The sequence below is a fragment of the Cupressus sempervirens genome, chromosome 4, assembly GCF_028749045.1.
Source record: "Cupressus sempervirens isolate cs-2001-9-10 chromosome 4, ASM2874904v1, whole genome shotgun sequence".
In the NCBI taxonomy this organism is placed as follows: domain Eukaryota; kingdom Viridiplantae; phylum Streptophyta; class Pinopsida; order Cupressales; family Cupressaceae; genus Cupressus; species Cupressus sempervirens.
Genome location: NC_143121.1, coordinates 449,742,109 through 449,769,467, shown reverse-complemented (window position 1 = coordinate 449,769,467; position 27,359 = coordinate 449,742,109). Strand labels below are relative to the sequence as shown.

Here is a 27,359-nt window from a genome sequence, read left to right as displayed (position 1 = left end):
CAGAATCTTCATGATTTGATGTAGTGGTAAAAGATGGTTCACTATCATTCTCCCTTTTCTGTTGTGTGATTTTCATCTATTTCAAGAACAGGTTTGGTAAATGATTCATCACTATTTTTAGAAATACTAAAGGCAATATCTTCTTCAAATTTCACATCTCTACTAATCTCAATTGTTCTTTGACCTAGAACAAAAACTCTGAAGCCTTTGTTTCACTGTATCCAATGAGTATCCCCTTCTTTCCGGATGGTTCTAGTTTTGTTCTTTTCTCTTTAATAATGTGAATATAAATAGGACACCCAAATATTCTTAAGTAACTTAGATCTACTTTAATGCTTGTAAATACTTCTTCAAAAGTGGTACTCTCTAATACTGAGTGTGGACATCTGTTTTGAATGTAGACTGCAGTGTTAGATGCTTCAGCCCGGAAGGAAGTGTGAAGGTTTTGATCATGCATCATTGCTCTAACTAATTTAACAATTGATCTATTTTTATGTTCTACAACTCCATTTTGTTGAGGATTATATGGTATAGAAAACTCCCTCTTAATCCCAACAGTAATGCAAAAGTTTTTTAAAAATTTGGAGATTTATTCACCTCCATTGTCTGACCTTAGTATTTTTATTTTCTATCTTGACTGGTTTTCAACTAGAGCTTTGAATTCCTTGAATTTTGATAATACTTCAACCAATTCCTTCTATTTTAGGAAGTAGATCCAAATTCTTCTAGAATAGTAATCAATAAAAATTACATAAAAAGAGACACTCGTTTAGTGAAGGTACAAACATAGGACCACAAAGGTCAGTGTGGATCAGTGAAAGAATACATTTTGATTTGTGAACACTTTTAGAAAATGATTGCTTTGTGTTTTTGCCTAAGGCACATCCTTTACAGATGCTTAAGTGATCAATTTTGAGAGTAAGTAATCATGTTACAATTTTTCCTATAGATGATAATGCACGATAGTGAAAATGACCTAGCCTCCTATGCCAAATTTCGATAGAATTTGAGGTTTCATGACTTAAGGCTAAGTTTTGATTATTACAAAGTTTATATAGACTTCCATCTCTAAATCCAATAAAAATAGCTTTCTTGATATTAGAGTTCGTTGGCCAAAATAGAACTTTGTCCTCATGAAAAGTGACTCTAAATCCTTGATCATCAAGACCAGAAATAAAGACCAAATTCTTTTTTATACTAGGTACATATAAAACATTTTTGAGTTGGAAAGTAATTCCTGAATTTAGGTGAACTGAGCAAGAGCCAATACCTTTGATAGGATGAGTAGAATTATCTCCAATGGTGACTTCTTCTGAGAAGTTTTCTGAGAAGTTTTCAAATTTGTCTCTAAAACCTATTATATGCCGAGATGCTCCACTGCCTATAATCCAAGTGTTCTTGTTTGAGTTTAATTCACTTGAAAGAGCTAAATAAAATGCATAGTTTTCTTTTTCCTCTTTCTCTACTTCCTCTCCTTTGATTTCTACTAGGGCTGCTTGAATTCTCTTCCGTTCAGGGCAAAAGTAATGAGAGTGACCAATTTTATCACATTTTAAACATCTTACCTTGGACCAATCACGTTTCTTATATGATTTGTCAAATTCCCTTTTATTATGTTTGAATTTTCTTTTCTTGTTTGAATTTGCATGAAGAGCTTGAATGTCTCCCTCTTGATTTATGCTTCGTCCTCTTGAGACTAATCTTGATTCTTCTTGTGCGCACTCATTTTTTAGTAATTCAAATTTAGGAAGCTCAGGTCAAGAGCTTAGACCTCGAATAAATGTTTCCCAAGATAGAAGAAGTCCTCTTATTGCTATCATGCTAAGTTCTTTGTCATCAACTCGATTTTCCATTGTTGCAAGTTGATCGTTTAATTCAGAAATTCTTAGAAAATAGGATGTAATAGATTCCCCATTATTCATCTTTATGTACAGTAGATCTTGTTTTAGGGTTAGCAATCTACTAGTATTGTTGATTTCAAATGTGTCTTTGATAGTAAAGAACATCTCAGATGCAGTCTTAAGACTGGATGTAGAGGGAATAATATGATCTTTCACAAAGTCTATTATAATTTTCATTGCCTTGTTATCGTGTCTTTTCCATGTTATTTTATCTGGATCATTTTCAGGCATGGATTTGTTTATTTCTATGTACTCTAATTACATTTCTCTTAATATTATCATGACTTGAATTTTCCATGATGAAAATTTTGATGCTCTCTCAAGTCTATCCTCTAACCTTATGAGATTCACCATTTTGATTTAAGGATATAATTTAAATTTTATAAATCTGAGATTTTAGATTTAATTCTGAATAATAGAGTTCCTTATCAGAATAGCTTTGATACCATGTTAATTTTAAGGATCACTGACAGAGTAAACTATTATATCAGAATGTAACAACTATAATTATCCTTACTTGATATCTTTGTACTATAGAAGGAATGATCCAAACCTGTGTCTTTGTATTTCAGATAATACAATCTTCAGATCTGACTATTGTCCAGTAATCTTCAAAATTATTCACCAATGGAGTATCAACAATTTAACTGTTATTCAGAGATCCTTCAAAAGAGGATTGAGAAGGACAAAGGGCAGGACTCCCCTCTGGTGGTAGAGATTCAGGGACCTAGCAAACGCACCCGAGCTCATTCTAAGAAGAATGAGGATGTGAGCAAAAAGGACGAGGTGAAGGCCATTGCTGAAAATATGCATATTCTAGCAGATCAAGCTGTTGACCTGATAAAGACTTCTTAGCTGGTCGGTTGTTGTTCTTTTACTGTTCTTTTGCTGTCTTTTCCAGCTTTCTCTTGGGTGATCTCGTGGCTGTTCTTTTTGGAGGTCTGTCTCATGTTGTCCTGTGCTTCTTTTCTCTGATGTTTACTTCTCTCATTTATCTCGACTTTTGTTTTTTTGTAAAGGTTTCAGGTCCTTTAAAACCTGTTTTTACTTAATCAAACAATTTAATTGTTATAATCTGCAGATAGGAGAAGTAGATCGTTGGGACTTGTATGCCTTAAATTGATATAGTTCCCAGCGATCTCTTCACACACACAAACAAACACACACACACACACACACACACACACACATATATAAATAAACATGAGAAGTCACGTCTCCATAGAGACATGACTCTATGTGACCAAAGGTCATGTAGGTTCATGCCTCTACGAAGGCATGACTAACCAACCATAAACATAACCAATAACTACCTAATATCCATGGCAATTGGCGGCAATTTAATTAGTAATCAGTGGTAGATACAAAGCCCTGATAATCTCCAATGCATAAGCCCAATATGAATGAAGTCCATTTTATGAATATCTAAAAACATATATATATATATATATATATATATATATATATATATATATATATATATTTCACTAAAGAATGTACAGAATTCATTAAATCATAATTGCATGTATATAATATTACTTCAGCTGATGCTATACATCAACAATGTTGACTTCTAATTCTCATTTGTGGTGTGCAAATAGGTTATTGTGTCTTGAGCTAGAGCAAATAGGGGGTTGAGCAAGAGCTTGGTTGTGCAAGTAGAATTTGGTAGATTGATTTGTGGATCTTCTTCAAGTGTTTGTGGCTCATTCCTACACATTTGCAAGCTTACAATGAATAGAAAAAGTAAGTTCTTGTTCCATTAGCTTTTGTTTTTGTTTAAGTTCTTTCTTTTTTTTTCCATTTCTCTTTCATTGTCCATAAGATCTACCTTTTTTTAGAACTTTTCATTTTCTTGCTTCTAAATTGAATGTTTATAATTTCTTTCCATATGAAAAGGAACTAAAATGACATCTACCTCTTCCATCGTAGGTAAAACAAAAAATTGAACCCCATTCTGATTCTCCTTTGTTGAAGTATGTTGATATTGTATAACCCCTTCTAGAGGTGGTGCATTCTATTAGAAATTTTGAGGTTGTGATGTAGAAAGAAATAGTTCATCTTATTGTATGATAGATCATTTGTGCGGAATCCCTAGAAGTGGAGTCACAAAATGCCCTGGAAAAAAAATGCACCTATACCAAATGCAACAGTATTATAATATATTGCAGAGTATGAGGCAGCAAAAGAGAAGAATGTGCAAAACGTAATATTTTGAGGATAGTCACAACACCCTATATGGCCCCTCGAATGTTCGGCAATTCTCCCTCTATCAATTCAAATGGTACAATGTGAGTTTGACAAGCCCACCTCCTACCCAAAGGGTGATACCAATGATTGAACAGTACCATACTCTCCACCCAACACCCATACCAGTCTCCTTACCCCATTGTACAGTACCTCTATATGCACAACTCCGTACAATATTTAGCCCTGTACAACCACCTAACTCGACACCTCACTTCTGTACGATCGACATTGAATAACTCCTTAGCCATGCTCGTGTGGTCATACTCCAATGTACACTTAACAACATCTTCTACACTCATACACCATACAGTCAATCTACGTACAGATTTATCAACTTCCTCGTACACACATAGGGGTATGTCATTATCTGTAGATACTAAGGCTACGAAATAATGGGGTCAAGAAATTACACGGTAAAGACATGCAAACTATAATCAGATATGTGAAGATCATTATTACATTTATGTTTAAAACATTACATCAAGTTGGTCTTCGAATGATTACTTCATAGATTCGGAACAATAGGTAGATAGGGTGAGGAGTTACTTGCACCAAAAATGCAAATACAGAATAAGGAGGGTCTTGCACCTCTGAAACTACGACAAAGTTGAACTTTAACTGGAATTCACAAATACAAAAAAAAAACGTCAAATTCACAATACTTACAACTGCGCAAAACTCGGCCTTACAAATGGGCTTTGGGAAATCCTAGAGGATTACAAACAGGCCGACGTGACAAAACATCTAACTAATAAAAATAAAATGGCCTAAAAGATATTATTATCAAATTTGGCGATATACAAACAAATAATATTTAATTAAATTATTTATTTATGTAGAGGGCATTACAGTCCTCCTAGCCCAAGAATTGCTTGCACTCAAGCAATTGCAACTAGGGTGCTCCAAGATATGTTTGCCTTACCAAATGGCATCTTCAATTGGTAGATCTTACAAAAGAACTAGATACTCATTGATGATGCATGACCTCAACTTTATCTCTCTAATGTTGATGATCTCTACAAGCTCCAAAATAAGTTTTCCTTCTTCATTCATGGGTGGAAGTTCCTCAGAAATCGTGACGCGTTGTCTGAAATACATGAATCTGACTTCCCTTATAAAGCTATAGTTTGTAGGTAACTTCACTCACCCTCTGAAACACTCTATAGGGCCTATACACATTCTTAACTTCTTGGCACCACTTTTCTTCGTGGATGATCATTTGTACAATTGCAGCCGAAGGTAAACCAAATCTTCTACATCAAAACTTCGCTCTACCACATGTCAGTCAGCATACATCTTTTGTTGATTCTAAGCCCTCTGTAGGTTGTCCTTAAAAACCCTTAGAATATACAAACTTCTTACAGCCGGTCCTTGGCTCTCGGTGCACAGATATTGCCTAAAGTCAAATCCACAAATGACAAAGGCTCATAACCATAGTGTCTTGAAGGGCGACATACCTAGTGACATGTGATAGGTAGTGTTGTGGTAGTGTTCTACAAAGTGCAACTAATAGGCTCACGCCTTTTGCTGTGGTAAAAAGAAGCTCCTAAGGTAACCCTCCAACTATTTGTTCACAATCTTTGTTTGACCATCCATCTATAGGTCGTAGCTCATACTCGACAACAACTCTATTCTTGCCAAGAGAAATAACTCCACCTAAAAAGTGCTAAGAAGATAGTTGTTCTAGTCACTAACTATGTTCAGCAAAAGGCTATGCAAGCATAACATCTCAACCACTTGAGTTTCCCGACTTCCTGTGGAATGGCAAAGAAATGCACATATTTGGTCAAACGGTCTACCAAGAAATAAATGCAATCTCTCCCTTGCACTTTCGAAAGCTCAATGACAAAATCCATCAAAATGCTTTTCCATTTTTGCTCAAGTATTGTCAAGAGTTGTAATAACCCTACAGGCAAGGTATACTTGAATTTACTCTGTTGACAAGTGAAGCACTCTCGTACGTAGTATAGGACATCATCCTTCAATCCCCTCCAAGTGAACCTCCCTCAAACTTCTCTATATGTCTTGAGGTACCCTAGGTGTCCTACGAGAGACAAGTCATAGACTTCCTCTGAAATCTTCTCCTTCATCTTTAATTCAAGTACCAAATAGATTTTGTCCTTGTAATAGGTGATGTTGTTAACCACCTTGTACCTACCATCTTGTATTTGTCCATCCATCACTTTGCACGCAAAAGAATTCTTGGAGTACTCAACTAGCAGGTGTGCCTTCCAATCTATCAAGATTTTGTGAAAGTGCACATATGGCAAGTCTTCTTGACAAGGTGTCGACTACCACATTATTCTTGCCCTTACCTACTCAATATCAAAATCATAAGCTTGGAGTTTGCTCACCCATTATGTTGTCACTCGTTCAAATCCTTCTCTACCAAGAAATATCTCAAAATGTTGTGTTCATCCACACAACAAATTTTGCGCCAATGAGATACTATCGAGACCTCACCATTGTGAGCATAATGGCAAGCATCTCCTTATCATCTATGAATTACATGTGCTCCACTCCCAAGAGCTTCTGACTCTCAAATGCGATGGGGTGACAGTCTTCCATTAACACCGCTCTAATGCCTTCACCCAAGGCATAGCACTCCAAGATGAAGGACCAAGTTAAGTCTTGTTGTATCAGTATTGAACACATACTCCTGACTTCCTTCAACTTGTTGAAAATATGTTGCGTCTGCTCATCCTAACCCAAGGCATAGCACTCCAAGATGAAGGACATATTCCTAACTTTGTTCAACTTGTTGAAAATAAGTTGTGTCTGCTCATCCCAAAGGAAGGATCCCTTCTTCATTAGGTTTGTCAACGGTAAACAAAGCTGGGAAAATCCATCACAAACCTTTTGTGATAACTATACAATCCAAAGAATCCAAACATCTCCATGACAGTCTTGGATGGAGGACACTCTAGAATTGTGTGAATGTTCCTATACCTCTTGGGCACTTATGACATGACCCAAGTACAAGATCTCAGTCATCCCAAGCTCACATTTGGACCTCTTAGCAAACAATGATTGTGACTCCATGATCCTCAATACTTCATCCAAATGTCTCAGACGTTCCTCCCAAGTCTTGTTGTAAATGAGTGTTGTCAAGGGACACCAACAAAAACTTGTGCAATTGAAGATGTGGCTCATGCAGAACTGGAAACTAGCTGGAGCATTGGTCAACCCAAACGACATAACCAAGAACATATAGCGATTGTAGTGGTAATGAAAAAGTTGCCTTCTTGACACTTTGCTCCCTCGTGTGGATCTAGTGGTAGCTAGAGCAAAGATTAATTTTGGAGAAATAGATTACATCATACAGCTCACCCAACAACTCACCAATCCTGGGAATGGGACATCTACTCTTGATAGTTTTCTTGTTCAATGCACGATACTCGACACCACCTTGAAAGTCCATCCTCCTTCACCAATACCATCGCGATGCAAAGGGGTTATACCAAGGCTTGATCCATTCTTTATCGAGGAGTTCCGAGATCGTCTTCTCTATCTCTATTTTGAACTTCTTTGAATGGTGATAGGGTGTGGTGATAACAAGCTTGGCTCCTTCCTCCAACTAGATGTTGTGCTCAAAGCCTCGATGTGGAGGTATACAGGGTGGAATATCAGTGAAGAGCAAGTAGTGCTTCTCGAACACCACATGAAGCTCCTAATCTAGTAGTAAGATTTGTGCCATTTCGCAAGTTTCATGAGATCAAATAGTGAGCCATCTAGAGTTACCTCGTGTTGTCATTCGACACACCACTCAAAACTACCTTCTTACCATCTACCTTGAACGAAAACTCGACCCTTTTCAAGTTCTAGGTGCACTGGTCGAGGGTCTTCATCCATTAAATGCCCAATATGACACGCTGCAAAGAAATCAGTAGTCATTCTGCAGTTTCCTATGGTGATAGTCAATTGCAAAACCAGATGAGTACATGAGAAGAGATTTCCTCCTACCATCTTGACTTTGAACCCTTCATGTTCTTCTCTTCACAGACTCCTCTAAGTGACGAGTTGACGAAGTTGAGTATAACCCCACTGTTGAGCATGACAATGACTCTTTGCAAGGTGCTTCTGTTTCCATATACTCCTCATCGTCAGACATCGCCTCAATGTAATGGATCTTCCCCTTGCCTACGCATCAATTCCCTAGATCCCACGACTCCCTGCAAGTAAAACAGAACTTCCTCCCTCCTAAGCTCCTATCTTGTTGCCTCGTCCAATGATGGCTTCTTTGGATGGAATTTTTATCTTTCTCCTTCAATGCGAGTGGTGATTTGGAGTGCGAATAATTACAGGAAGAGAAGAGGTTGTCATGTCACGCGACTTCTTAATACTTCGGTAAGTGTATAAGGTTTCAGCCCTTACACTCAACCCTTCAAAGGTTCTATCAGCCCATCCATGAATAATACAATCAATCACCTCTTTGAGATGTTTGTTACGAGCAAGGATAGCCTTTGGAACTCTGTTATGTAACTATTCACTGATTTGGGTTGCTTCAATTGTGCCAACTCCTTAAAATTGAATTTTGGATTCTTTTTGCCAAAACAATCTATCAACCTCTCTGTGAATTTAGCATATGAAGTTACTTGATTATGGTCAAGGTTGACCATTCCATGATGCCACCATTCATGAGCAACCCCTCAAGTGAAGTGTCATCGTCAGCCATTGGATTAAGCTAGAAGTATTTACTTTTTGTACCCATGCTCTTGCTGATATTGTCAATCCCATCAAAGGATGATAAATTTATTTTGCTTATATACTACTTGAAGTCATTATTGAGGTAGCTATGTCTTCTATCACCTGAGTATTTCATTCGCGAATCAACATAATCCTTGAAGGATATATCTCCCTCTAGTCTTGTCTCGGCTACTCTTATAACAAGTGGAAAGTAGGTTCTCACTCTTTGCAAGGTGCTTCTGTTTTCTGAGAAAATTTCAAGAAAATGTCGGTATCAATGGTCGAGAGTGTAATTGTTGAGCGTTTGCTCTACCTGTGACGGAATTATCATCGTGCCCATTTTGTTCTCCCTTCGACCAATTTCTACAACATCTCCTCCATGAGTTACTGTCGTTGTTCCCCTCTAACCATGGCTTTGTTGAGTTGAGCTTGGCTTTTGGTTAGCTCCCTAGTGTCATGACTCCAATGGCTAGATCCTGTGGTTCCCTTATTCTGTCAGTAGAACAATATCTCTACCTGGTGTACACCACCATCCACTACCTGATAGCCTAGCAAAATCACCATCTCTCATACCACTACTGATTTTAAAGGCAGCAATTTTATTATCCCTTTCTTCCATCTATCTAATCATCCAAAGCATTGCAAAGGTTGGCAGGATTTTGGCTCTAATATCATTGGAATGTTCCAAGGGCAATCTCAACATCCCGTATGACCCCCAAGATGCCCAGCAATACACCCCATACATTCCCCTTCTGTGCACTTGTTTATAAAATAACTCCTCGCAACTCTACGTCAATTTGAATGGTACAGTGTTAGCTTGACAAGCCCACCTCTTACTCGTAAGGTGACAGTGGACACCAATGTCCGAACAGTGCTATATTGTCCACCCAACACCCATACGGTCTCCTTATTCCACCATACGATGCCTCTATATGCAAAACTCTATACAGTATTTAGCCATCTACAGCACCTAACTCGATAGCTCCCTTTTGAATGGTCTACACTCGTTAGCTACACTCGTGTGATTACACTCTGTACAGTCAACAACTTTGTGCACACTCAAACACCGTACGATCAATCTGCATACGGATTTGTCAACTTCCTTCTATACACATAGGGGTTTGTTGTCATTTGCGAATACTTGGGCTACAAAATAATGGAGTCAGGTAATTACACAGTAAAGATATATGAACTATAATCAAATATGTAAAGATCAAAATTATATTTATGTTTCATAGATTAAATCAACCGGTCGTTGAATGAAGACTTCGTAGATTCAAACCAACCAGCAAACTAGGGTGAGAAGTTACTCCCACCAAAACTATAAATACAAAATAGGGAGGGTTTTGGACCTTCAAAACTACAAAAGAATTAAACTCCAACTAGAATCCGCAAATACAAAGAAATATCCAATTCACCATACCTACAACTACGCCAAACTTGGCCTCATAAATGAGCTCTAAGAATCTTCTCGAAGGGTTACAAACAGACCGACACGACAAAACATCTAACTAATAAGGACCTATAAGATACTATTATTACATTTGAGGCCATACAAACAAATAATATTTGATTGTGTTAGGGACATTACACAAAATACAACTACTGATAGTAATAGTTTTAAAAAGAAAAGGGAATGCAAACCCCTTCTACAATTTTGTGTTAGAAGGCCATCCCTTTAATATTGCCTCAATTGACCTTGATACTAAAGTACCCCTTGGACAAAAAAAGGAACCATTGGACACTGCATTTCAAAACGAGTCGAGAAATTGTTGACAATGATGTGACAAAATGCATGAATGCAAAAGGGTTGCCTTTTACTTTTGTTTGCTCCCCATACTTGAAGAAGATGTTGAAAAGTGCCAATAAAGCTCTAAGAGGGTATAAGGTCCCCAATTATGAGAGCGTACAAACCACCTCGTTCAATAGAGAGGTCAAGGTGGTCCAACAATAATTAGTGTATATTTGGTGATCAACAATAATTGGTCTATGTGGAAGCAAAACAACATTGAGAGGACAACCAAAATAAAACTAAGGATATTGGATGACTCACGGTGAGATCGTGTGGATTATCTCATTAAGTTCACTGAGCCTATTTCGAGCATGCTTTGGTACACTGACATGAATAGGCCTTGCCTTGCAGAAGTCTATGATTGCAAAGATTCAATGTTTGAGAAGATCAAGCAAATTGTAAATGAAAAAGAGGAAGATCCCGAGGCCACCTTCAAACAATTGCAAGCAATTGTTGTAGAATGATGGAACCAAATGACCAACCATCTACATTTGCTTGCCTATACATTGACGCCCAAATATTATAGCACCCCATATAGATCTACCAAGAAGGCACCCATCATATAGAGATTTAGAAGTGTCTGATGGGTACAAGGAAGCATTTGAAAAACTCTTTACTAATGACGATGTGCAAGATTTTATTATAGATGACTTTGTAGGATTTGTCAATGCAAGAGGTCTAAGTCATGATGCTCTTCATCATTGGTTTAGGAAGGATTGTCATAGTTGGTGGTGCCTCCATAGCCAAAGATTTCAAATGCTACAGCCCCTTGCAATCAAAATTGTATCACAAGTGTGTTTTACTTTTTAAAAAATAGTTTACTTTATCTTATGAATAGCTAGTAATGTACAGTCGTGGTCAGACTCTGTACAGTCAACAACATTTTGGACACTCGTACACCACACGTTCAATCTACATACGGATTTGTCAACTTCCTCCTATATGCGTAGGGGCTTGTCATCACCGGTGAATACTTAGGCTACGAAATAATGGAGTCAAGTAATTACATGGTAAAGATATATGAACTATAATCAAATATGTAAAGATCAAAATTATATTTATGTTTCGTAGATTACATCAATTGGTCGTTGAATGAAGACTTCATAGATTCAAACCAACCAGCAAACTAGGGTGAGGAGTTACTCCCACCAAAACTACAAATACAAAATAGGAAGGGTCTTGCACCTTCAAAACTACAGAAGAATTAAACTCCAACTAGAATCTGCAAATACAAAGAAATATCCAATTCACCATACCTACAACTACGCCAAACTTGGCCTCATAAATGAGCCTTGAGAAACTTCTCGAAGGTTACAAATGGACCAACACAACAAAAAATCTAATAAAATAAAAGGGCATAAAAGATACTATTATTACACTTGAGGCCATACAAACAAATAATATTTGAATATGTCAAGGACATTACACAAAATACAACCATTGACAATAAGAGTTTTAAGAGGAAAAGGGAATGTTAACCTCTTCTACAAATGTTGTGATAGAAGACCATCCCTTCAATATTACCTTAATTGGCCTTGATACTAAAAGTACCCCTTAGACACACAAAAAAAGGAACCATTGGACACTGCATTTCAAAATGAGTCGAGAAATTGCTGACATTGATGTGACAAGATGCATGAATGCAAAAGGGTAGCCTTTTAGTGTTGTTTGTTGTCGATAGTGGAAGAAGATGTTGAAAAGTGCCAATAAAGCTCTAGGAGGGTAAGGGCCCCAATTATGAGAGAGTACGGACCACCTCGCTCAATAAAGAGGTCAAGGTGATCCAAAAATAATTAGTGTATAATTGGTGATCAACAATAATTGATCTATATGGAGGCAAAACAACTTTGAGAGGACAACCAAAATAAAGCTAAGGGTATTGGATGACTCATGGTAAAGGGTATTGGATGACTCGTGGTAAGAACGTGTGGATTATCTCATTAAGTTCACCGAGCCTATTCTGAGCATGCTTTGGTACATTGACATGGATAGGCCTTGCCTTGGAAAAATCTATGATGGCAAAGACTCAATGCTTGAGAAGATCAAGCAAATCATAAATGAAAAAGAGGAAGATCCCGCTTTTCAAAGATGCGTGAAGTTTAGCCAAAACAAGAAAGCGAGCATTCACTACGTGGATATAGTGGGACCAAACTCAATTGCAGGCCCCAAAAGGAAATGTGTCAAAGCAGTCTGTCAAAATGGCGGTGTTTGTTGGTCGAAGGCGCTGACTACAACAAGGGATTTCTAGTTTTATAGCAATATCTTAGTCGATCAACAACTGGCCTTTTCCCACTTTCTGAAGATGCATGAAGTTTAGCCAAAACGGGAAAACAAGCATGCGACACATGGAATGGTGGGGCCAAGCGCATATGAGATCGTTTTTCACATCGTCGCAGGATAATGAGGCAATTTAATGTTAATCGGTTTTCGAAGGAGTGTCTTGTTGAATAAAAGCAGATAAATTGAATCGATATCACTCCATCGAAAAGCTTCAATGTTTCAAGTTGCGAAGGTACGAAAGTCAACAGCTTCAGTCAAGATTTAGTCATCGCTCCATCGCATCTTCGTAGATCAACATGGTCAATGAAGATATTAGTTGCGAGGTTGCGATGGCATGAAACAGTTAACCTTAAATGGGTTATCGCGACATCGCACGATTAAGCTGGGAACAAAGATCTAAAGTCGCAAAGTTGTGATGGCATGAGACAGTTGGCTTCAAGCAGTTATCGCAATGTCGCGAGTGAAATGGCACTGAAGGCATAAACAATTGCGAAGAGGCGACAAGGTTAAACATACAGGCATCGCAACATTGCAGGAAAATGAAAGGTTAAGTCATCAGTTGTTGTGAAGTTGCGAGGAGGTCAGTTCATGGTCATTGCAAGGTCACAGCAATTAGTGAACTGACATGGAAGATAGCTACGATGCAGCAATAAGGCATAATATGAAGCAGTCGCAATTTTGCAGGGCCATACAGTCAATAAAGAATATGATTTGCGAAGCTGCGAACAAGTACAAGCACGGGTCAACATGAACATTTAGAAAGCTGTGTGAGGTGGCAGAACATTTAAAGGATATGAGGACGCATGGAAGAGTTGACTATTGAATGATGACATGGCTGACTTGGTGCTGTAGTGAACATGAAACTCAATAGCTCGTTAATGGCAAACAGGTCCTTTTGATCGCCTGCAACCACCTTTTGGTGCTTTCCATGCCTTGTAAGTGCAAATTTCATCCTTCCACCGCCTTGGTTATCCATCTACTGGTCAGAGCAGTTATGGCCGTTGTTTCTGTCTCTTCAAGGCTCGATTTGCACGCAAGATCAAATTTTCTGCATGGAAACATGCATCTGATCAGATTTCCTTTTTGATTCTCAATTATTGCTCTCCTCTACAATCTCAACTCTAGCTGGTTGGGGTTTGAACTCAATGTAACATCAGAGTTATGCCTGAACTCTATAAAAGGCAGTTGTAAATATGTTTAGAGGTTCTTCCCTGTTCTGTCATGTTTACTTGCAGCAACCTTATGCTCTGCAACTATATTCCTTGCCTTACATTAAGGAAAGAGCTAGTTTCTTACCTCTACTTGCCATTCATGAGTCTGTGCATATATCTTGCCTCTCTTTGAATGTTTCTTTTCCGCTTCCTTAGATTTATATGTTGTGTTCAAACTGTTAATGATTGTTGTACTGTGAAGATGTCTTTCCTTTCAACATCTGATTAGTTCCAAACCTGCATGTGGTTTCTTAGAAGGTAGAATAGAGTCAAGACTTGTGTATTTGGTTTTTTCATCAATGTGTTGTGCATCCCTGAGCAAAGTTGTAACCATTTCCATCTTGGTGCATCACCCCCCTTCCCCTTCAGCAATTTAATTTTATGCATTCCTTCTCCCTTTTCCTCTCAAACAGTAGTTTAGGTGCATCCTAATAGTAAAGAAGTCAGCTTTCTCTAGAGACTCAATCTCATTGTTCAAGTCCCACAACTTGGAGACTATTTCCATGTTTCACAAAGTTGCCTTTAGGTCAAACTTTAGGCAAGGGTGCAAACTTTTGTGACAACAACACCCAAATATTATAGCACCCATTATATTGATCTACCAAGAAGGCTTCCACCATATAGAGATTTGTAAGTGTATGATGGGTACAAGGAAGCATTTGACACACTTTGCACGATTTTATTACGGATGAGTTCATAGAGTTTGTCAATGTAAGAGGTCTAAGCCATGATGATCTTCATAATCAATTTAGTAAGGATGGTCATAGTTGGTGGTGCCTCCATGGCCAAAGATTTCAAATGCTACAGCCCCTTGCAATCAAAATAGTATCACAAGTTTGTTTTACTTGAAAACAATAGTTTACTTTATCTTATGAATAGCTAGTAATGTACACTTGTGTGGTCAGACTCTGCACAGTCATCAACTTTTTGCACATTCGTACACCGCACAATCAATTTGCATACGAATTTGTCAACTTTCTCCTATATGCGTAGGGATTTGTTGTTATCGGTGAATACTTAGGCCACAGAATAATGGAGTCAAGTAATTGTATGGTAAAGATATACAAACTATAATCAAATATGTAGCGATCAAAATTAAATTTATGATTCGTAGATTACATCAAATTGGTCGTTGAATGAAAACTTCATAGATTCAAACCAACAACCAAACCTAGGTGAAGAGTTACTCCCACCAAAACTACAAATACAAAATAGGGAGGGTCTTGCACCTTCAAAACTGCAAAAGAATTGAACTCCAACTCGAATTCGCAAATACAAAGAAATATCCAATTCACCATACCTACAACTATGTCGAACTCGATCGTATAAAGGAGCTCTAAGAAACTTCTTGAAGGGTTACAAATGGACCGACACGATAAAACATCTAACTAATAAAATAAAAGGGCCTAAACAATACTATTATTAAATTTGAGGCCATACAAACAAATAATATTTTATTATGTCAGGGACATTACACAAAATACAACCATTGACAGTAAAAGTTTAAAAAAGAAAAGGGAATGCAAACCCCTTCTACAAATGTTGTGATAGAAGACCACCCCTTTACTACTGCCTCAATTGGCCTTGATACTAAAAGTACCCCTTAGACAAAAAAAAGAGGAACCATTGGACACTGCATTTCAAAATGAGTCGAGAAATTGCTGACATTGATGTGACAAGATGCATGAGTGCAAAAGGGCATGTGGCATGTCTACCCAATGTCCAAACACATTGATCTCTGCCTACTGTGAACCATGAACCTGTGGCATGGCACATCTCCCTCTGATGGTCAAATAAATTGACTCTTACCTCAGCAAATAAAAGAAGCAATATTCAGCATACTAAATGATGCTACACTGAGCTAAACACAGAATGTTGAATGTCACATGACGAATAAGCTGCAACAAGTGCAAAGTGAAGTAGTCATCTAAAAGAAGTATATGCCAAAAAGAATACCCCTCGTAGTTGTCATACCAGACGACCTTCAGCACAGAAGCTACTTCTGAGCACAGGAACCTTCTTGGGTGTGCCCATCCAAGTCCAAGCAAAAATTAGAAATAAATTGCACTACAGAAATAATACCTCAACCCATCACACATGCTGTAGATTGGAGTAATTGGACAAATCTAATTAAACAGAGAGAAAAAAAAATGCAATATATGAAAGTCTATAAAAATTGAGGGGTTTGTCACAGCATACAAAAGAAATTTCAACTAAGAAAACATCAATAATCATTGTTGACATCACACTCTTTGAATGCCTCTATCAATGTGTTATTTTCCATACCCTCCGTGAATGTTGTCAAGTCCTTCAAACTTCCAATGTTGTACATTTCATGCCCTCACACCAGAAGGTTGGTAGGAAAAGAAAAAACTACAACAATAATTGGATGTTCTTTCCACAAAAGCAAATGTTTCAAGTTTGCAATTGCAGGAGGCCCTTAAGAAATCAATCCTTCCATATTTCCTGTGGCTCTAATACCATTGTTTGCTACAGATCTAGAAGAAATGTTTACAAATTAAAACGGGACCAAAAGGAAACAAGAAAGAGTTTATTATGCTAAATAGATTAAAATGTCAATGCCTATATTCTAACTTTAAAAGCCTTCAATCCTTCCATATTTCCTGTGGCTCTAATACCATTGTTTGGTACAAATCTAGAAGAAATGGTTACAAATTAACACAGGACCAAAAGGAAACAAGAAAGAGTTTATTATGCTAACTAGATTAAAATGTCAATGCTTACATTCTGACTTTAAAAGCCTTCCACCTGACAAGCACTTATTACAACCACTAAAACTACCAACATAGAGTAATAACCACCGAGAATAAAGAACATGCATTGAATATATAAACATGAGATTTCTAGATCACAAAAATCAAAAAACCAACAGAGAAACAATAAACATTATACACAATAGTGCTTGATGAATGGAGAGAAGTTTTCAATTGTTTTGAAAGAAATGAGTTTCATATTACAAAAATAGACCAAGCTCGCATCTGGAAGAAGTCAATATTTTCATATTTCATATATACGAAATTTCAAAATCACATAAGCATGTGAAGAATCATTGAAGAAGATGTGCCAACATATGGGGTTTGTGTATCAGCAAAAGAACTTAGTAAGGATGCAATGATAAAAAAAATCAATCTCCTGAATCCTGATAACAGACTTATAGAGCAATGCTCTTTTCTCAAAGAACAATTTTACTCCAGAGTTGTAGTAACTTCATGCTGTGAAAAGTTCCATAAATGCTCAAGTAAAACAGCCATGAAATGGTAAATCATAACTATGTCTTCAGAGGCAAACTACTTATTATCAATAGAATTATAATTTGTGATACAACCAGAACTACAAGTTGCTGGTAAGGCTTGCATTGGGTAGCACTGGCAATAAGTTTTATTTAATGAATTTCAGATGCACATGACAAAGATGTCTAAAAACCCTTGTGCATTGGTGTATGGCTAATTACAACAAGAAAAGGGAGTTACAGAAAGAGAAAACAAAAAATGCATGTTTATTACATATGTCACTAATTGCCCATAGCCATTAAAATTTTAAAACCGAAACAGCCCCAGTACAGATGCCATTTCTGGATCTTTAAGGAAATGCCCTGGGTTTTTCAAAATACCCTAGTCCCAGAACAGACCCACAACAGCAAAGGTCTGCTGAAAATTTAAAAAAACCTTCCACAAAAATTTAAAAAGTTAACCTACATCATAAATTGCAATCTATAAACCTCTGATTTTTTAAATGATGTAATATTTTGTAAAACTACACTCAAAATGCACATAATATTGTTATTGAGGTATTTTTCTTCCTTTTTTGAATACCTTCTATCAGGTGCTTAAAGAATAAACCATACTAATGTCCCAAAAAATGGCGTTTCTTGTACCCTCACTCATCACCGTATTTTGGTAAATAGCCTATTCCATATTGAAGGATGTGAGAAAGAAGTAATCTTATGCCCTCAGATACAAAACAAGAAAATAAGAAAGAGCTATTGGAGGTTTGCAAGTTTTAAATCCTAGTGATGGAAGCTGTTATTTCCATTGTCATGGGATCTTTCATGTCCATGGCTAATAGGGACAAGAGAAGATTTGTAGAGACACTGGCAAGACTAATCAAATAATGATTGCACTGATAACACTGCTGTTAATTGTCAGTCTTACCTCATGAAAGAATTCCTCAAAGCTATAGATTATAGATATATCATATAATAAATGCCAACTATTTTAGGCACACCTAGGAAGAACACTTAACATGCACAAATTTGATAGTCTATGATTTTATATTTTAAGGTGTTCAGGTGAAGACAATCCAAGACAAGGAGATGAATACTACACAAGATGCCCAAAAACAATTTATGGTTGAACTTCAAGTACCTGGTGCCCTTCATAGTAATAGAACCTGCCATATAGGAAATCAAACATATTGACAAAATGCTTTTTTGGGTTAGAGCTTCCATTGAAGAAAGGGATTCACACTAATCTTGTAAATTGAGCAATATCAACCAATTTGTTCAGCAAAGGTAAGCCAAGTTGGCAACTCATTTGCACATAGCAGCATACATCCACCTAAACCCTACGTCACCCAGGGCCACATCCTCACACAAAAAAAACAGAGTTTCTGGAACAGGGACATCCCCTAGAGGGGGGAACAGGTACGGAACATCCCCCCCACATCCCCAAAAACAGAAAAATTTGCCCGGGACATTTCAGAAATGCCAGGAGGTCACAAGGAAAAAAGGGGGACAGGGCGTAAAAGCAAACAAATATTTAATAAAGTGTTTGAATCTTATTTTAATGTAATTTATTTGGGTGTTTAGTGGAGCCCACCTCCCCATTTAACAACCCTCATATGCCATTGTTTCGCATTTATTTTGCATTTGGAGTTTATACCAGCAGGCTGGGGTTTTACTTTTTATTTTCCATGAAGAGGAATAGGAGCAGCAATCTGCTTTATTTTTCTATATTTTGTTTTTTATGTTGAACTTGAACATGATGATGAAACTTTATGGCAGCCCTCTAGCCTTTGGGCATATTTAGATTTTCAGATTTCTATGATATTGTTCACTGTTAAACTTATATTTTTTATGAATATTGACAATTGAAACTGTTCTATGAATGCATAATAGACTAGGATTAGATTTTAATACATATTGAGTACTGAATCAGTTATTATTTCCTATATGGCATTCAAATGGTGTATGTTGAGGTTCTATAATGTTTAAATGACATACTTTGTGCTTAGTTTCATATGAATCACATGCATATTTGCAAATTTCAGTGTATATTTTTAGAGTTTCCCTATATTTATATAGCCGTCCCTATTTGCCTTCCCCCCCATCACCAAAATGGGCAAAAAAATTTGCCATCCCGGAAACCCGTCCCGCCGTCCCCTGCTGTCCCTGTACTGGACGCTCGGGGTAACATAGCCTAAAATCCAAATGGCAGGAAGAAAGGCTGGAGAGAATACCTCGTACTTATAATTATGAGATAGAATAAGTTTCTGAGCTAACACTATGAAAATGTTCAATCCGAAATACTCTGGCAATAGTTTCTTCATTTGTAGAGCCTAGCAGCTCCTTCAACTCACAAGAGACAATAAGGGATTAGCTCACTTTTAGTTCTGTCCACTCTCTCTCAAGAGGAACAACCTACCACAAGATTATTCTAAATCTCCAGACAATACTGTCAAATAAGGTAGAGAAATAAATCTAACTAGTAGACTGTCTTCATAGAGACTAAAAAGTGGAATGAATTCTCTAAATAGGAATTGCATGAGTAGATACCATTGATAATTTGATTATTGGCTCTTTCTTGTATAAGCCCAACACTTCTCAAAGATTATTGCATTTGAGATCCAAGCTCATATATATTTTCCTTTAAATTAAAGTTTAAAATGTTCTACTCAGAATGGTTTCTTTTTAAAAAAACTACATCAATCAACTTCTTTTCTGAAATTGCAGATTTAGTTTAGACTTCTGAATTCTATCAAACTAGACAGTAAATATAATTAAATTGTGAAAAGTCAGCTGTAATACTTTAAATTATGCTGATAAAGAAGCTTTATGTTTATACAATAGAATCCTATGTTCTTGTCACAATGATGCTTGCTTTGAGTAAACTCGGCAACTTACAATGGAAAAGATGTTTTGCAAGGGTATCATTTGGCATATACTCTGCAACTAGGAGCCGCTCATCTCCTTCACAACAATACCCTATTAAATTGACCAATCTCTCATGGCGTAGCCGCCCAACTCCCCAGGCCTCCTCCTGCACTTAACAAATAAAATAAAATATAAGATAGGTTAAAAGGTAAGACATAAACATGGCGTCTAAAAGACTAGCAACTGAGTGACCTTGCAGTACTAATCTAAAAATAAAGGTAAAAAGCATCTTTAAGTTTTCCTCTGCAACTGTCACCCATGTTTTCTGTAACTCTGAAGCAATTAGAAAAAGGAAACAATTATCATGACCGAAATACCCAAACTGAACAAAGAACTGAAACTATACCACAAACTGCTTGGCATCGGGCCAAGCTATTCTGGGGAATTTTTTAACTGCAATCCAACGATTGTTCTCCAGTCTGCCTTTGTAGACAACATTTGGAGCCTTCTCTCCACTTTCAGAAACAATGTTATCAGAATTGAAGTAATTTGTAGCCACTCGTAGCTCCTCAAGTGAATATTCAGTAAATGGTGGTATAGAATCCATTTCAGGCTCCCCTCCATTTTCTGCAACAGTAACATATTATAGAAATCACAAAACTGAAAGCTATGCAAAATATGCTAGTCAAAATACTGGAATTAAAATTAGAGTTTTTCCACATAGGAAATCTTCTAATCTATCTAATAAATATTGAAATTGAATAGCACCTGACAAAACAAGATTTATACAGGACAGATAGTAATGTATGAAAAATATTTATTAAAAATCTAAAATATCAAACATGTAGTAGTTCTTAAATTTATCAAATAAATGTTGTATAATGGCAGTGCCTCTGAAAACAGGATAAGTAAAATGTCTCAAATGAACACCTGGCTTCACACAATTATGAATGATCTGTTGCCGGAATCAGATCTACAGTCATATGCATTAATTGAATTGTAAATTTGTTTATCATAGGTAGCAACACTAATTTAATGGCAAACACATTAACTTACCAGCAAACAAGAGAGCCAAGTTGAATGCATTTAATATTAAATTATTAATAATGACAAATAGGATTTTTCTGCACAAAATGGCATCCTGTCTTCACCACAGGGCCTTTAATGGGAGTGAAACTTAAAAACATTAGAAACATATCTTAAGTCACAACAGTTAGTTGGCAAAGAACTGTTAATATTAGCAGTGTCATTTGTTGGACTAAGGGTAAGTGCAAGAAAAGCAATTGAAGAAACAGGAATACAATCAACAGTGGACCTCTGGAAATCAAAAGAGAGATTATATATGCTGTTAGAAACATTTATTCATGCTCTTGAATACAAAGGTAATCATGCTAAATGAAGCTCTCAAGGGGCTTGCGGGCATAGAATTGTGTCTCCAGAATACATCCCCATAGTATGCTGCATTTGTTTGTGTCATTGAAGTTAAATAACTTTTAAAGTTATCATACTGGATACTAAGAGCTAAACCTGCTGCACTCACTTTTGAAGCTAAATGGGCTAACCAAGGGAATGGCCTTGCTACTATGTTGGAAATGCGCATACTGCAGGTCCCAGGATAAACAGTCACATGACATACCAAAGAGATGCCTAAACCCTCAAACAAAAAACTTTAACAAGGAATTACCATATTTATTATTTTCACATAGGTTGTGATTCTGCAGTGTATCAAACAATGTGATGATTTATCTGGATTTAACTGCATAGATTAGAGTCAAGCTTCATGGACCCATATTTAATGGGTGATGGACCTTTTATAATTATCAAAGATGAATTCTTGAAATCTATTTTATGAAAATGGGCTCTTGGAAATCCACTACTACTGATATACGAGTTGATAAAATTGATTTGAATCTACACGGTTGAATCCCAACAAGTAATCACACTATTACCAGAAATTCAAACTACACAAAGGTACAATGACGCTAAAGCTTGAATGGCCAATGCCAATATGAATGATGTGAAATACAGCAGAGGCAATTAGGGCAATTAAATTTCATTTAGTTTAGATATCAACATCCTCATGTTGCCAATAGAGGCCAATGGCATTAGACTAATATAAGTATTGCATCTTCCTTGGTCCATAATTAAAAGAAAAGCTCTTCTGAAAAGAGATGCGATCATACCTTCAGGTTTCACAATGATTTCAACGTCTTCCTGGGGAGGAGATGAGTGCCTAAGACTCGAGGGGCAACAACCCATGCCTTCCTTCTCGCTTATCAAATATGCTGATTGTTTTCAATCCACCATAAACTTGTCTCCCCCGACCAAAAATAAATAAAAACTAAAAGTCAGTCGGCTAAACCAGATGACCCCATAGCTAAGATGGGACCGTCTGTTGATGACTAAACCATATTGGAAGACAATCAAACAAAATCCTGTAATGAACACTTGGCAAGTTAGGTTAGACTTCAGAGGTCGTCCCCAGACAAGTACAAGCTGCTACTCAGAAGAAATTTCTGCCAGCGACTGACAGGAACAGACTGCAGTAAAACTCGCCAAATTTTAGCCACGGCACTTTCAACCTCTGTCAGGAACATAAACCAGTTTAACATTAGCCAAAAATACGGCAACATTCCATACGCGACAAAAAAAAAACACATTAAGATTACAATAAATGCCACCAATAAATCCCATTAAATGTCAAATAGCCTGTCTTAATTTCCGATTAAACAGCATTTACTGTGTCAAGACCTAGCTACAGGAAAGCTGACAGGGATCCGATTACATGTAGAACTAAGGCATGCACAAATTACAGCATTTATGTCTAGAGATTTTGCGAGCCTGTTCAAATATACGCCTTTTCAACTCCCCTCGTGTACGGCTGATCAATATAAAAAGTAACGAGAATCTTTAATGTGTGTCGTTTCACAGTTTACACCAGAACAAATTGAATTGTTTGTAGCTCACAGACCATGGGAATTCGGGCCCCTCGTCCTTGGTTTTAAAACAGATAAGATCTAATAATCTCCAATATGTGGTTTCGATTCTGAGATCTGTGAAATCCTTTTAAGGAAACAAGATTGAAGAAAGAAACCAAACAAGGGGGAAGAAATTATACCTGGTGATGCAAAGAATCGTGGGATCTGAATCACAATATCCCGAGCTTCCCACTTTCTGACACGCCCAAATTACGTCTCCAACTTGCTCAATGTTTTTTTCTTGAATGGAGGCAAAATTGTTGTTAGTAATGGGTCCCACACAGTGTGGGTGTAAAGGTGTGCAACATCCCGCCTGGACAAATTTCTAGATTTATATGTTTTACCATCACAGATCGCTCCTGTGAAACAGGTTGTGAGAATTTTTAAGGTCCCACACCAAGCATCCTAAGTTTCCATCTCTTCTTCCTTTCACATTCATCGTTTTGCATTCACATTAATAACAATTACGTACGCACCAGCTGTTCTATCCAATTTTACAATTTAAAAATTACGTACGTTTCCTATCCAAGGGAGCTTAGAACTACATGCTACATATTCTCATTTGCAATATTTATAGAGTCTGTGTATGTGAAATATTTAACTATTTAAATAGATTGTTGAGAAATAAGTATCGTTGGAGGAATATTGTTTGTTGTCTTTAGATTGGATGGTTAATTTATAGACTTAGGTTGGTGAGGGATAAGTACGCTTAGAGATTTATTATGTGTTTTGTATTGATTGGGTGGTAAATCTTAAGGGTTATAATTAAACAATTGGACAAAAAAAATCATTAATGTATATTAACAAGTTTGTTTGTTTTTTCATTCATTTTTTAAACTTTGAGTAGATGTGAACCCAAGACCTCCCAATAAAGAGGCTCACAATTAACCGTTGTCTTGTAGGCTCTTGCCTTTTATTAAGTTATTCTTGAAATGTTAGTGTCAACAATGATTAATAAACAAAGTATCGTTAAAATAGTCATGCATGCTTAAATAAACTAATAGAAATTTTTAATAACTTAAATTACTCCTTTCACATGATATAGCCTTGATGAAGTTTCTTAGCAATGAAAAGGTTGAATTTGTTACTTTTAATTATTTATGTTGAGAATAAATGGTCAACATGGCTTTACATTCTAAAATGAAATTTAAGTTCTTATGTCATAAGAAAAGGTCTATGAAGAAACAAAATTTCAAGTGGGTGCATCCACAAATATAAAATCAAACAATTAAGAAAACAAAAAAATGAAATTAGTAGCAAGAGGATATTAGCCATCATGTTGTAATCCCTAGTTATCATTGAGTGTGTCTTGGTTATTTAGAATTGGCTCCCCATGAGTAATAGCATAGTCTTGAGCAAGCTATTATTCTTATTTTTTTCCAATAAAAATCATCAAGTGATGAGGCTGACAAGTGTAAAGCCAAGAAACTTCTCATCTTATCCCTATAGAACCTGAAAATATATGATGGTTAGTTTGCATCTCTAAGGCAAAAAATTACATGTTGAACCTTTTAGACCTCTCTAGCTATCTTTAGTAGTTTGTGTTTGTTTATTAATTATTTCCATTTTGTGTCTTCTTAAAAAAAAAAAATTAATTCTAACTCAACATTCTTGTCACTTCAATTTTGTATTCACCTTCTAGTGAAAACATTATAAGTAATTGCATGCATGATCCTTTCCATTTAAATGTGATTTTTTTATCAATCATTTATCCTCTTGCTTCATCTAATTTAGATCCACTTTTCATGTTTCTTCCATCCTAACAATAGTCCTATAAAAAAATGTGCTCAAGAATATATTTTAAATTATGAAAGGATTCAAATAGGTTGCCCAAACTCCACTATTTGTTTTCTCACAATCAAAACAAGCACACTCTATCTGGGCATTCAAATTTTCCATTTGTATCTTCATGAGAAGTATATAACAAACAATAGTTCCTACAATATAACAAATACCTCAGCTAATTTATTAAGAATATACACCTAACTTGTTTCATATCTACAACATTCAATTTTAAGTGTGGATTTTTAGTTTTAAAATTAAATCTATGTAGTTTTTTTGTCTTAATTAGTTTTGATTATTTTATTTTATTAGATTTAATGGAATGCCACAATCTATTTATTAGATAATAAATTAAATATTTACTTAGACTTATTAAAATGAGCTAAATCTAATTTAGATTAGCTCATATTGACAATTTCAAATCAATATAAGTAAAATAATAATAATAATTAATTATAAGGACTCAAGAAGCTTGTGGTAAACTCCTTCATAACTTGCACCTAGTACTCTTCTTCTTATACGAACATTTACTTTTCCTTAGATCAAGATTAGGTTTTACCTTTTCAAAATCATTATCGTTTATAACATTGAAATAAATCATTACTAAATATACAAGATTTTTTTTTAGAAAACCTTTCAAGAAATACGATGAATATTTTTCTTTTAAAGAAAAAAAAAAAAAAAGGTTATAAAAATTTTGAAACTTAATTTATACAAAAAGAAGAAAGCATACAAAAAAATCATAAAATTTATATCATAAGATAATAATTTAACTATTTGGTGAAAACATATCTTTAGAAGAAAACTCAACTATTATTTTCAAGAAAGACAATTATTTTCTTATATATTTCTATAAATTTTCCTCAATTACATTTTTAGTTGTATTTATTTAGTATTCAATTAAAAGATAAATTAAATTTAAAAAGCTAGTCAAGCATTTACTTATTATTTATAGTTGCATTTATTAAGTATTTATCTATAAGATGGGTTTAAAAAGTATATTGGAACATTTATTCATTAGTTGCATTTATTTTTTTATTTATTTTTTATTGAAGAAAGCTGAAAGAATTACAATAAATAGCCATAGTTATGAAACTCTAAGACAAAACATGCTGAACCATCATAACTTACACCAGCCAGAAGGCTTAGAACAACAGCTTACTAAGACAAATAACCATGCAACATAACCAGCCACAAGGCTTAGAACAGCGGCTCACTGAGACAAATAAAGGAGCAATTAAACTCTGAAACTAAGAAATTGTTGAAGCTGCCTGGACCATTTTATTTCACCTTCCTGTAGCTGCAAAAACTGATATTTAATTTCATCCAGCTGTCTCTGATATCGTGCTCCATCTTTACGCTTAATCTTCAGCTGCGAACATAGATAAACTAGTTCAAACAACATGTCTGAGTAAAACACTAGAATATCTATTTCCTGATGCAAACAATGATTAGTAAAAAGTGCTCGACATCTACTTTTCCATATATGTAACAAAATGCATTGCCGCATAGAATATGCAACTATGTTCTTATGAAAACCAATCTCGAAGATTGCCTCCTTCCATTTCAAAATATGATAAAAAATAGCAGGAAAACGCTGAAATATAACATTCCATTTCTTTCTTACTCTAGGACAACTCCAAAGGATATGTTTCAAATTTTCAGGTTGATGGCAAAAAGGGCAAGAATTGGCTTTCACGGACAGGAATCTTAATTTGTCACCAACTGGTAATTTCTGATGTAAAACTTTCCACGAAAAAATCTGAGCATTTGCCTCCGCTTTGGATTTCCAAATTTGCGAACTTAAGTTGATCCATGTCTTCTCTGAAAACTTACAATTCCACTTATTGTTAAGAGGAGGGTTCAAATTTAAGGCTGGGAGAATTTGAAGGTATATTTTTTTTAGGGGGAAGCTGCAAAACGGAAATTTCTCCAGCCACCACCAATCCTTGAGAACGTTACATTGCAAGGGAGTACACATCTTTATTAGGAGATCTTGGGGCACAAGCGACCTGATAAAAATTACGAATCCTTCAAACATGTTAAGTAAACCATAGCATACCTTGATATCTGTCCAATCTGCCCAGCCAAGAGTATTAAAATCCCAAATATCACTAAAATGTTTAATACCTTTGCTGAAAAGATATCGAGCTTGCTTAGGGAAACATAACGCTAAGGGTTGTCCATGATATTGAACAAGCCTATTCCACCAAATTGAGGAACCAGCAAAGCTAAAACCATGTTGTAAGGAGCTTTTTCTCCATTCCAAACAACTACAGACTCGCTACCAGGCCTGCCAAATGGATTGCAAAGGTGGAGAACCTCTGATACGGAAAAAAGGAGCAAGTAGAATTTTATCCAACCAGC

General features: G+C 36.1%; 1 protein-coding gene across 2 annotated transcripts in view; it reads right to left on the bottom strand.

Annotated features, from left to right (window-relative positions):
• Positions 1 to 23,422, bottom strand: part of LOC149561928 (serine/threonine-protein kinase BSK1-like) — a 107,081-nt gene extending 83,659 nt beyond the window's left edge. Inside the window, exons 1-4 of one of the 2 annotated variants that reach the window (XM_089825444.1) lie at positions 23,046 to 23,422; positions 22,416 to 22,816; positions 20,639 to 20,859; positions 20,263 to 20,398 (exon numbers count right to left, since the gene is read on the bottom strand). In XM_089825444.1, the coding sequence (XP_089681570.1) occupies positions 20,263 to 20,398; positions 20,639 to 20,859; positions 22,416 to 22,491 (433 nt within the window). In that variant the 5' untranslated portion in view covers positions 22,492 to 22,816; positions 23,046 to 23,422. The remainder of the gene's footprint in view (positions 1 to 20,262; positions 20,399 to 20,638; positions 20,860 to 22,415; positions 22,817 to 23,045) is intronic. The other variant, XM_089825443.1, reaches the window with a different exon arrangement.
• Positions 23,423 to 27,359: the final 3,937 nt, after the last annotated feature.